This window comes from Pseudophryne corroboree, chromosome 1 (assembly GCF_028390025.1).
Source record: "Pseudophryne corroboree isolate aPseCor3 chromosome 1, aPseCor3.hap2, whole genome shotgun sequence".
NCBI classification, from domain to species: Eukaryota; Metazoa; Chordata; class Amphibia; order Anura; family Myobatrachidae; genus Pseudophryne; species Pseudophryne corroboree.
Genome location: NC_086444.1, coordinates 794,615,741 through 794,629,266, shown reverse-complemented (window position 1 = coordinate 794,629,266; position 13,526 = coordinate 794,615,741). Strand labels below are relative to the sequence as shown.

The window sequence follows — 13,526 nt, the reverse complement described above, 5'->3', positions numbered from 1 at the left end:
CCCAGTACAGTATAGCTGCAGATTTATCGGTGCATCTGGCTGTGTGTACGGGCGACCTGCTGACCGCTCGTACAATTGCTGCAAGGACCATCGGTGACTGACATTTCAATTGGGCAGGCAAATTCAAATACCCAAAGAGAAATAAGAAAACTCCCTGGCGGCGCTAGTAACCTCTTTATCAAGTCAAAAATGAATTTTGGGGCTAATTCAGTAAGGATAGCAAATTGTGCTAATCAGCAGAATTTTCTATCCTTTTCCTAGCATGTGGGGGGCCGCCCATCTCTGAGCAAGGCCACCCAGCATGCTGATCGCTGCCTCCCCAACCCCTTCAACAAGCAGATATTGCGAGTGATCGCAATTTCTGCTTGTTAGCAGAAATACTGGATGCCTCCTGCCGGTGCAGATTAGCTGCGCCCGCAGGAGACCCACCACCTGCTCCCTGACCACAGTGGCTGCGAGTGACGTCATACAGCCACCGTGATCACGCCCACGACATGCCTCCGTTCGGCCGACTCTGCCTCCCTCCGTTCGGCTGACTCTGTCTCCTCCCCGGAAACGGACCGTTTCCCGCCCCACCCCCCATCCCCCCCCACCCCGGGACCGCCTATGCCTGATTGACAGGCAGAGGCAATCACACTTTCTGCAGCCCCCCGTGGACAGCGCAGGCACATGCGCAGGATGGGCGCTGCACCTGCGCCCATGTGGCGAGCGTAAAAATTCCGGTTGCAACTAGATTTGCGATCCAACCTGAATTAGCCCCTTTGTCCGCTGTATCTACAACAGCTTCACTGCTGCGTTCCTAAAGAACCTGCCTGCACAGGTTCCAGATTAATAGACAAATAAAACACAAAAGAAGGTTGCACATGTGAAACAACAGTATAAATAAAAATATGAGTATGCCAGTGGTTTGACTTAAAATGGGTGATTTAATTAAAAAGTATTATTAAAATAGAAAAAAATTATATAAACACATATTCAGACATTAGTCACAATAGATTAAATTGATCATTGAAACAGTCACTATTGTTACAGTTTCCAGAATTAGCCAAAAAACGTAAACTTGTATTTTACTAGACTCTGTTGCAATGGTAAAGGTGCTACTCCAAAGGCTTTTCAGAGTAAGAGTTGTGTTCTTTGGGAGTCAGGGGGAGCATGCTTGTTTTTGGGGGAAGTGCACTGGCGTTTCTATAATGGGTGCAGTGTGTGCGGCCCCTGAGTCCAGAAGGGGTCCCCACCGCGCACACTGCACCCATTTTTAAAATACTCACCCCTCGGAAGTCCCGCGCCGGCATCCGCAGTGCTGTTAGAACACAGTGGAAATGGCTCAGCGGCCCGAATGTTTAAAGTGGCAAACATTTACAAGGCTAAACCAGGTTGGTTTTACCTTGTAAATGACTGGCAAATAAAAAATACGGACATTCTTGCACAAACTCCTGCACCCCGGCTTCTCGCACCCTATAACATTTAGCCCAAAATCCCTTTTCAACTCTCACACTAGACAGCAAAGTCATCCAGTCCAGAGAAGCTCAATAAAATGCTCTACGCAGAGAAAAATTGGCCTAGTGGGTAATGGTAAAGTGACTTTATTGGAATAGGACAACCTCAAGCCTAGCACATTTTCCACCTATGTCAGATGAGACAGTATTTTGTATAGCCACACAACATAACTTCATTATTATACACATTACACAGGACCAGTGCCATGATAGAAAGTGCCACTCTGGATTCCAAGTTAAACACCAGTTTTCTAACACGTGCTGAAAGGTCAGTCTGACCCATTTCACCTTGGAGATATTTGCACTGACTTTCTGCTTGAATCAATCTGGAATAGTTTAGTTAATGTAAATGCTAGTTTTAAATCAAATAATTATTGAAATCAGAAAATACGTGCTTGTTAGGAGCAGACAAATATCTTGGGTGAAATAAGTCTGGTTGATGTGGAGTTGACTCTCTAAATGGCCATCAGTCCTAGAGGTCTGCTAAGTTATGCCAGCTGTCGGGATCCCGGTGCCCAGCATACCAGTGCCGGAATCCTGACCGCTGGCAGCGGGGTGAGAGCAAAAGAGCCCCTTGCGGGCTCGCTGCGCTCGCCACAGTGCAGGCACGGTGTAGCGCGCTCTATTTATTCTCCCTCCAGGGGTGTCGTGGACCCCCCAAGAGGGAGAATAGTTATCGGTATGCCGGCTGTCGGTATGCCGGCTGTCGGAATCCTAGCGCCAGTATGCTGAGTGCCGGAATCCCGACAGCCGGCATACCAAATGACTCCCCAGTCCAAGGGATCCAGTACTAGAACTGAAAAAGCAGAAATATTGGAATTTAAGGAATGTAAAGTCTCCATGGCATTCTGCCTGTGGAATTGTGGTCCAGGCTTTCTGTGATTGCTGATGTTGCCCTGTTTACTCTCTAGCGCCATAGTACATGATGGCGATGGGCTCCATCCACTAATTAATGGTAATAACATCTTCCCTGTTACTTTGTGCTAATAATGCACAAGGTGAACTGAACAAAGCACACTCACATAAGCCTGCAATTACTCTTTGGAAATGACATTACATATAATTGTATTCTTCTTTTTTTGTTTCTAGCTGGGCACGAAAGAGGGTTATCTTACAAAACAAGGAGGACGTGTGAAGGTAACGAGCGCTGCTTGGTAACATACATGCCCTGTACTGCACTGGCTGTAAATGCTGTGAGATAAAGTACAGTTCATTTGCCCAATACATAAAGAAGATTCATACGGATGTCACATAGGAGACATTTCTACATGTGATAAAAAGGGAAGTAAAACACAAAACCACAGAAAGAAGCACAATCCACCATACTAAATACCAACACATATTTTCATGTTTAGCATAGTTTCAGTTAGTAAAATGTAATGGTACACATGCCATGTACTTGTCAGACACGGCTATGAGTGAGCTCCCTACACCTGCACAGGGAGATCAGTGCCTGCATCCAGAAATAGTGCTTATGGAGAATTTTCCTGCAACCAGGGTGATCTTTGTCTTATTTAAAGTGGTAACTGATATTCTCCTATAGACCCGTGCTCTTAAATATCCATCTTAGATGTGTTTCTGTGCTAACATGTGGCAGTGTAATAGTGGTGATGAATGAGTAACACTGTTTGCCAGCAGCATTAGTATAACAGGCTGAAATCTAATCTTTCACACTGTGATATTTTTGCACAAGTTCAGCAGCCGCTGTGAGTATTGTATTCCTTCTGCAGGAACACTCTTTTCTCAGTGATACCACTAGACCCTGGGACATAGCTCACATTCAGTATTATAATTGTCATCCTGTGTCTTACAGAGCTGGAAAACCAGGTGGTTTATACTGACACGAAATGAGCTGAAATATTATAAGGACCGGTTGGTAAGTTCTGCTACAGGGCAGTGCTCAGGTGTTTTCAGACTGTAAGGGGTACATTTACTAAGATGGGAGTTCTATTTAAGATGAGATGTTGCCCATAACAACCAATCAGATTCCAGGTATTATCTTCTAGAAGGTGCTAGATAAATGAGAAGTAAAATCTGATTGGTTGCTATGGGCAACATCCCATCTTAAATAGAACTCCCACCTTAGTAAATTTACCCCAAAGGCTCCTGGAGGTACAACACCAAACATGTTCAAAGACATTTCAGGCTTTTCCATTCACACTTTTTTTTAAACTTTATGAACAAAGAATTGTCTTGAAAAACATTTAACATTATAAATACCTACTTGCTTAAATTGTCTGTCTTCATTTTTAAAACATTAACTACTCCATATTCACTTCTGTTCCACTGGAAAAGTGATGTTATCACTGTTGGGTGCTTTGGTGATTTCTTTGAATGGGTATAAAAGTTTATAATTTATCCCAGATATAGTGCATCTTGGTCTTGTATGTCACAAAAATAATCAAGCATTCCAATGTACACTACAGACATTACCACCATAAGTCAGTATTAGCATATATATATATAAGGGCATCGCTTGGAGGCCAAAGTACTGTATGATTATGATTATAATATTTTTTTTATGTTAACTGTTTTTTTATTGCGACAATAGACAAACAAGTTGTATAACAAAATTCTGACAATAGGAGACAACATTTTTGCAGATCACATATAGCAATATATCACAACATAGTCTCCTAAAATATAGAAAAGCGTTGTACATTTTCAATCTAAGCAAATACATAGAGATAACATTATGATGACACAGTGGAAGATGATTATAATATTAACTCTCCCTAATACTAATATAATGTGGTTTCATTGTCTATGACCGGGGTCATAGACATCCCATCATGCCCTGCCTCAGTTTTATCATGCCTTAATAGCAAAACTGTGGCAAGGCATGCTAGGATGTGTAGTTCCACAGCAGCTGGAGGGCCGCAGGTTGAAGACCCGTGGTGGAGTATATCTGCCTGACATATACAATAAACATAATGATACAGGTTGAGTATCCCTTATCCAAAATGCTTGGGACCAGAGGTATTTTGGATATCGGATTTTTCCGTATTTTGGAATAATTGCATACCATAATGAGATATCATGGCGATGGGACCCAAGTGTAAGCACAGAATGCATTTATGTTACATATACACCTTATACATACAGCCTGAAGGTCATTTTAGCCAATATTTTTTATAACTTTGTGCATTAAACAAAGTGTGTGTACATTCACACAATTCATTTATGTTTCACATACACCTTATACACACAGCCTGAAGGTCATTTAATACAATATTTTTAATAACTTTGTGTATTAAACAAAGTTTGTGTACACTGAGTCATCAGAAAACAAAGGTTTCACTATCTCAGTCTCACTCAAAAAAGTCCGTATTTCGGAATATTCCGTATTTCGGAATATTTGGATATGGGATACTCAACCTGTAATACAAACTGAATAATGTGATTCAATAATTCTTTCCGCAGGCCCAGGAGCCAATAAAGACATTAGATCTTACAGAGTGCAGTGCTGTACAATTTGATTATTCACAGGAGAAAGTCAACTGTTTCTGGTAAGCGATCTTGGAAATATATAACTGAGTGTTTCTGTACCTATAGACCAAACAAGTCCATGTAAAGGATAATCTAAGGCCTCAGGCACATTAATAGCCTGTTATAGTATTAGCCTGTTATACGGAAATTACCGTTTAATAAGTAATAGCGTGTATACTAAACAAATTAAATTTAGTATTTCTATCTTGAACACTATAATATTCATAGTTATACATTTATAGTCACATGATGGGGGCACTTGAAAGCGTTGGTTATGGTATGCTGGCGGCTGAGATCCCGGTGGTCAGCATACCGACGCTGGGATCCCGGCCACCAGGATCGCCACAGGTTCTATTCCCACTTTATGGGTGTCGGGGACACCCACGAGTGGGAATAGCCCGTTATCCGGGATTCCTGCTGTCGGCATTGTCAGTGGTTGTTATTCCGGCGTCTGTATCCTGACCGCTGCAGTGAAGCTCAGATATAATGCAGCAGGAAGTGTCTGGTATAAGCATGCATGTGTGATCCAGTGTTGCATCTGTGGATGCAGCATCGGATCAACTGCTACACCATCGGCCAGCTGAGTGATCCCTCAGGTCACGCAGACCGGCCACCTCAGCTCCGCTCCTGAGGCCTCCCACAGAACTGAGGTGACACGCCATGGTTTTGTGAAATGGTGGCCTTCTGCAGCCATACTGTGCCCGGCAATGCAGGACCCGTACTGCATATGTACAGTATAGGTTCGGCGTATGCGCAAAGGCCGCTGCATCGGGACCTGAATCAAGCCTGTAATTTGCTAAGTTGTGTGCATACTGTATGTATTTATATTAGTGCACTTATATTGTATCACACAGTGTACTTTACTATAGTTGGAGAAAATAAGGAAGCATACATGAAAATCATTTAATATACAGATATGATACCACAATCTCCCCACATTATTATTTGGAAGTATCATAACCCTGGACTGTGATTTCACCTCAAACTTACAAGTAGAAACACAGCAGAAGTCTGAGCTAAAATAGGTTTATAACTAAGGGGTCTATTCATGAAGCAGTGGAAACAGTGGAGAAACAGACCAGTGGAGAAATTGCCCATGGCAACCAATCAGCAACTCCCTTACATCTTATAGAATGTGCTTGATAATGGCTTCCTTGAAAGCTGATTGGTTGCTATGGGCAACTTCTCCACTGACCCTTTTCTCCACTATTTTCACTGCTTCATGACTAGACCACTACAGATCTAACATAAACAGGCTGCTGTAGTTCTGCCTTCATCTATTACTTGTGTCTGTGTCCCCATTTTCATGAATGAAGGCAACACGAGCTCTGACACAACTGTGGGGACAACAGGGGCCAGGAAAGGAAACACTGCAACAAAGAGATTACAGCCTAAATAATCAGATATTTAAATACAAATTGTATTGTATATCCTATGGTAAACTTTATGCTGATTTAATTCACATTGTTTCTTTACAGTTTAGTATTCCCACTGAGAACATATTACCTCTGTGCAAAAACAGGAGCAGAAGCAGATGAATGGATTAAGATTTTAAGATGGAAAATGGTAAGATGGGGAAGAATGTGTAAAGCTAGGTACACTATGAGATTTACCCCAGCATAGAGCAATTCAGACCCTGAAAACTGCCGATATACAACGTACACACTACCAAATAATCGTTTAGTTCTAAACAATCTTTTGACTCCAGATCATCTCACCTATAGTGTCTCCATACACTATACACCGGGCAGAGGACCGCACACACTGCATTTTCTGACCGATCCCAAAATGATGTGAACAACGTAGAGTGTGCTACTGTATATTGGGAGCCGATCCTACGGCTTTTGTACTGACTGTCTGGCCCTGTGTACACACTAAACAATTATCGGGCCAATGACCCAAAATCTGTCAGGTCATCCCCAAATTGTATAGTGTGTACCTAGCTTAACTTGGCTTTATTGGTATATCTATTGCAGTGTACATGTGGCTGCTATTGCAATACATGTAACACCTTTAAATGTTATTGATTGTCACCAAAGTTCCTGTCTATATGAGTATATATGAGCCATTCTCTAACGTGTGCTCCTCACATTTATGTAACTAACAACATTAGCATACTAATCTAATGCTCAGCTCCCTGGTGATATTGGATATTGGTTCTTAAGGGCCCTACACACTGGCAGATAATACTGAATAATAATATGAACGTTCTTGTTCATTAATGAATGAGAACTCGTTCATATCGTTTAGTGTGTAGGCACCAACGATGAACGATGCACGGCCCCACGCTCGTTCATCATTGGTGCCCCGTCGCTTATGCATGCAGGCCAATATGGACGAGATTGTCCATATTAGCATGCACTGCTATGGAGCCGGCTGACGGGGGAGTGAATAAAATTCACCCCCCCGTAACCTTCCCTCCACCGCTGGGTCACCCGTCTGCTGTATCGGTGGTCGGGCAGCTCAGCGGCAGGTCGCCCGGTCTGTAGGGCCCTTTACTCATTCACCAGTCTTGGGTTTTCCTGCGCTCTAAAACAATGGACTTGGCCTTCCAGTTCTGCTTTAATAGATAATAAGTGAATAAGAAAATAAATTTAAAGACTAGTAAAAAATAGAAATGATAGATATTTATCATGTATCTATCTTTATTTTTGCAATAAAATGTTGAAGCATGTTAATGCCAGCCTGAGATAGTAAAAGCAATTATAGGATTTTGGCATGAGCGAAGTATAGGGAATCTATTACCAGAAATTGCAGCAGTGCGGGATTATAGATTGTGGGGGGCCCTACTCTAAATCGTAACTAACATAGGTGTAATGGATGAAGCTGCTATGGGCCCACGGCTGAGAGGGGAGGGGGGTGCCTGTCTTGTCTGCCTCATGTATCTACAGTATGTCAGTTTTTTGTCTTTGGGCTGTCCATGGGGCCTCTACATATGTTGCCATAGGGCCCAAAACTGCCTAATTACACCCCTGACACTACCAATAAAATTGTTCATATGATAGACTAGCAATGTCATTATAAGTAGAATACTCCCAACATCATAAATGTGTTAAACATGCTCTAGTGCCCCCAGGTCTCAGTGCCCCCCCCGCAGTGTCCCCACGCAGAGTAACGTTGTTACTCTGGCACTGAGTTGCTGTATCACCGAATGGATAATGCGGACATGCCAGGTTGTAAGGATAGATCCATGACGTTAACCATGATAATAATTATTACAGAGGTACAATAACATTAGGCTACTCTAGTGTAAGCGCTAGTAAATTTGTTATAAACCGCAGCTGCTATTTGATGATCCAGTGCACCTGAATCTATTAGTTAAACCAGTGGTTCTCAAACTCGGTCCTCAGGACCCCACACAGTTCATGATTTGCAGGTAACCCAGCAAGTGCACAGGTGTATTAATTACTCACTGACACATTTTAAAAGGTCCACAGGTGAAGCCAATTATTTCACTTGTGATTCTGTGAGGAGACCTGCAAAACATGCCCTGTGTGGGGTCCTGAGGACCGAGTTTGAGAACCTGTGAGTTAAACCATACTTGCCTACCTGACCCTCTCCATGAGGGAGAAAATGCTCTGTTCCTGGACTTTCCTGGTAATGTATGATTGCCATCAGTGCCGTAACTAGGCATTTTAGCGCTGTGTGCAAGAAACGACATTGGCGCCCCCCCTCCCATGTAAGATAGGGGCAGTGCGCGCCGTAGGCGCGTGAAAAATATATATGGGCGTGGCTTCATGGGGAAGGGGCGTGGCCACAAAATAATAGCAATTCATACTACGGTGCACAGTAGTCTACATTATTCAAATTACGCTGCACAGTAGCGCCACTACACCAGGTAGAGCCCATTTTATACATTACAGCAGACAGCATCCCCCTTTTTACACATTACAGCAGACAGTCTCCCTTTTAACACATTGCAGCAGCCAGTCCCCCTTTTTACACATTGCGGCAGACAGCGTCCCCTTTTTTACACATTACAGCAGACAGCGTCCCCTTTTTACACATTACAGCAGACAGCGTCCCCGTTTTTACACATTACGGCAGACGGTGTCCCCCTTTATACACATTGCGGCAGCCAGTCCCCCTTTTTACACATTACGGCAGCCAGTCCCCCTTTTTACACATTGCGGCAGCCAGTCCCCATTTTTACACATTGCGGCAGCCAGTCCCCCTTTTTACACATTGCGGCAGCCAGTCCCCCTTTTTACACATTGCGGCAGCCAGTCCCCATTTTTACACATTACGGCAGCCAGTCCCCATTTTTACACATTGCGGCAGCCAGTCCCCCTTTTTACACATTGCGGCAGCCAGTCCCCCTTTTTACACATTGCGGCAGGCAGGCCCCCTTTTTACACATTGCGGCAGGCAGGCCCCCATTTTACACATTGCGGCAGCCAGGCCCCCTTTTTACACATTGCGGCAGGCAGTCCCCCTTTTTACACATTGCGGCAGCCAGGCCCCCTTTTTACATATTGCGGCAGCCAGGCCCCCTTTTTACACATTATGGCAGACGGTGTCCCCCTGAGAGAGAGAGAGAGAGAGAGATACATACTTACCATCTCCCCGCTGACAGGCTCCTCGTGCAGCTCCCTCGGTGCAGGCAAGGCAGGTGAGAAGGAGGAGGAGGGAGGGGGACTGGAGCTGCAGCAGCGCTATTTCATTGGTAGTAAGCGCCGCTGCAGCATCCCCCTCTTCTTCCGTATTGGCTGCCCGGCGCTGCTGTGGATGCTGGGATGGAGGAACCGCATCCCAGCATCCACAGCAGCGCCGGGCAGCCAATACGGAAGGAGAGGGGGATGCTGCAGCGGCGCTTACTACCAATGAAATAGCGCTGCTGCGGCTCCTGTCCCGGTTTCTCTTCCTCCTTCTCCGCTGCCCAGCGCTGCTCTACTCCTCAGTGCGGCGGCGGCGCACGGCGCAGACTTCAGAGGCGGCATGTAATGAGTCAATTTGACTCATTACATGCCGCTGGCCGTGCGCCCTCAGGGCAACTGCGCTGTGTGCCAAGCCCACTTGGCACACACGTAGTTACGGCCCTGATTGCCATCACCTGTGGTGAGCTAAGTTAATTGATAAGAAAGGTGTTTCACCACAGGTGATGGCAATCATACATTACCAGGAAAGTCCAGGAACAGAGCATTTTCTCCCTCATGGAGAGGGTCAGGTAGGCAAGTATGAGTTAAACCTGACAGAGGAGGCTGATTCTCATGTGTACCAATTGAGTCTCCAGTTTCCTGCCAGTGCTTCTTAAGCACTCAGCAATTTTGCATAGGACATCGGTCATTAAAAGACTCAAACCTGACAAGACCTTTATTCAAATGTTGCCATCTAGTGACAGATTGTTAGTATTGCATTATTAGGATTATTAGTATTTTACACTCCCTGGAACTTTTGAAAAATTCACATCCAGTCCTACGGTTTGTTTATTCTAGCCTAGATGAACACTTAAACCTATAATAATAAAGGTGAATCTATTGAATGGCTTTGCCCAGGCAACCATAGCTAAACCTTATTTGTAGTCACATAGCTGGAAATGTTAAAAACACAGTGAACTGTCACATGTGGTCTGATCAGCTCTATGAATAATGCAGGCAGTGCTCATCACAGTTAGTAACTCCATGCATACATTACTTGTTAGTGCACGGAAATGTGGTGGTAGGTAGAAGAGGTGAACTCTCCTTCTAACGGAAGTACATACATTCCATACTTCCCATGTTTATTTCAAGTTTATCACATTCGGTTCTAAACTGCAGTTAAAGTGCTACTTTCTTTTTATTTTCTATGGAACATAAAGTTAAACTTCTTACTAAGGAGAGATTACTTCTGGCTTCTTGCTTCCGAATGCAACGTATGAGCAGCACCAGCCTAACAGTGATTGCCACAGGCTTGCATCACTCTTCTGCTTGTCCTGCTTTGTTTGTCCACCTGCAGTTTGTTTAGAATATATCCTCAACATTTCTATTTTTGTTAAACAGTCCTGATTTTTGTACAACAAAAAGGGCCATTGATGTGAGTGCCTCACCTTTAACATGCAAGTGTGGTTGGAAGATCAGACATATTATTTTGTACTGAATTTTCAGTTTCTCATGTATGGGAGGGGTCAGCCAGGTCAGTACAACAGGGGGTGTAGCTTCATCATGGGTGGGCAGTGCAGGGAAATGTCATTGTGGCCCCGCTATTCAGTGCCCATATTATTGGCATTGTATAGCGAGGGACTGGGCTACAATGACACGCAAATTTCATTATTGGCCTTCCCAGACAGCCCACTTTCAAGGACAGCTGAGGGGGGCGGAAGGCGATGGAGTCTGGGTGAGGCTGGCTCGGGGGTGTCGGGAGCGCCACCTGATTTTCAGTAGGCATGACAAATATTAGTGTTATTTATACGTAATTTTCTTTACCAGCACATGGATGCTGAGGAGACACATAATGAATGTACAGTCCCATAGCTTTAAATGTTCTATTTCTACCATGGTGGGAATTTAGCCAGTTATTCAATCCTTATAATACCTGTATTTACCTGCAGCATAAGAGCGGAGTTCCTGATTCCGGCTGCAGCATTCATAGAACATATTGGAGGACAGGAATGAGTCACTTATACTGCTTTATGCTGTATGCCACTAGCATTACTTGGTGGGACAGATGAGATGTACGTACAGAAACAGGGGCATATGTCTCCTTGAGGCCTGATCATTTTTAATATGGCTTATATTTTTTTCTTAGTCTCAAATAAGAAGACGGACAACTTTGAAATGAAGGAGGCCTCAGTCATAACTGGAAGAATCATGCTACATCTATGGTGTATCTTGTCTCGCCCATAGAAAATAAGAATCTGTGTGTTCATTATTTCATACAATGTGAAAAATAGGTCTTGAAAGTGACAATATTTCTAACTGACAATTGTTTTTTTAAGCAAGTTGCCCAAAAACCTTTTCCACATTAATGGGGATTTCAATCGTTTTTGGGCACGTCTAAGTAATGGATACCCGACTGGCAATATTCACTTGTTGTGAGAGTCCCGCAGGCGCCCATTACTTATCACACTTGTCACATCCAACAGCACCAGGTTTAGATGCGTAGAGTGGCTAAACCCATGCAAAGTATTGGGTGCGCTGACGTAAGTTTGGGCACACAAAAGCCCAACTTTTCGTGGATTTCTCCTGACCACCTCCAGAAATAACGGACGCCCGCGGCCAGGGGTGTATCTAGGGGTCTGAGGAATTACGGCGAGGGTACAGGCAGGGACACTGAGGTGGAATTACAGGAGGGTACGGGTAGGGACACTGAGGGGGAATTACGGGGAGGGTAGGGGCAGGGACACTGAGGTGGAATTACAGGAGTGTGCAAGCAGGGACACTGAGGGGGAATTACGGGGAGGGTAGGGGCAGGGACACTGAGGTGGAATTACAGGAGTGTGCAAGCAGGGACACTGAGGGGGAATTACGGGGAGGGTAGGGGCAGGGACACTGAGGTGGAATTACAGGAGTGTGCAAGCAGGGACACTGAGGGGGAATTACGGGGAGGGTAGGGGCAGGGACACTGAGGTGGAATTACAGGAGTGTGCAAGCAGGGACACGAGGGGGAATTACGGGGAGGGTAGGGGCAGGGACACTGAGGTGGAATTACAGGAGGGTGTGGGCAGGGACACTGAGGGGGGAGTCACAGTGAGGGTGAGGTCAGGGACACTAAGGGGGAATTACAGGGAGGGTTTGGGTAGGGAAAATGAGAGGGAGGGGCTACAGTGACGCTGAGGTCAAGGACCCTGAGGGGCAATTACAGGAGTGTGCGGGCAGGGACACAGAGGGGGGAGTCACAGGGAGGCTGAGGTCAGAAACAATGAGGGAGATTTACAGGGAGGGTGCAGGCGGGGACACTGCGGAGGAATTACGAGGAAGGTGCTGGCAGGGACACCGATACCCCTTTTCCACCTCTAAAGCACGGGTCACAGCCGGGGCCTGACAAGGGTGCTACCCAGCTGCAGCCCGTGCTCAGCCCCTTTTCCACTGCGCTCACCAACATGGCATATTACTGGGTTGGTGACGCTGCTAGCGACGCGGCAGCGGCGGAGCTGGGAGATCACATGATCTCCCAGCGACACCCTTCCATAGACTGTGAATGGGAGCCGTGTCGCATCAACACGGCTTCCGTTTACACTGCACAGCTTACCAGGTTGAACTCGTGTTCAAGCCGGTAAGCTACCCGGGTAGCATTCTCGGATCACTTGATCCGGGTTGACCCTTTTCCACTAGCAAAAAACACGGGTAAATGCGCGCCCCCGTGCATTTAACCGTGTTTTTTGAGGTAGTGAAAAAGGGTTATGAGATGGAATTACGAGGACTGTACAGGCAGGGACACTGAGGGGGAATTACAGTTAGGGTGCGGGTGGGGACACTGAGAGGGAATTACGGGGAGGGTGCGGGCAGGGATACTGAAGGAGAATTATGGGAAGGGTGCGGGCAGGGATACTGAGAGGGAATTGCAGGAGTATATGGGCAGGGTCACTGAGGGGGCAGTTACAGGGATGGTGCGGGCAGGGACACT

The 13,526-nt window shown here is 45.4% G+C and overlaps 1 protein-coding gene across 1 annotated transcript in view; it reads left to right on the top strand.

Moving 5' to 3' along the window:
- Positions 1–12,547, top strand: part of DAPP1 (dual adaptor of phosphotyrosine and 3-phosphoinositides 1) — a 157,087-nt gene extending 144,540 nt beyond the window's left edge. The window contains exons 5-9 of the mRNA XM_063918594.1: positions 2,586–2,633; positions 3,310–3,372; positions 4,920–5,005; positions 6,464–6,551; positions 11,709–12,547. Of these exons, the coding sequence (XP_063774664.1) occupies positions 2,586–2,633; positions 3,310–3,372; positions 4,920–5,005; positions 6,464–6,551; positions 11,709–11,741 (318 nt within the window). The 3' untranslated portion in view covers positions 11,742–12,547. The remainder of the gene's footprint in view (positions 1–2,585; positions 2,634–3,309; positions 3,373–4,919; positions 5,006–6,463; positions 6,552–11,708) is intronic.
- The last annotated feature ends 979 nt before the right edge of the window (positions 12,548–13,526 follow it).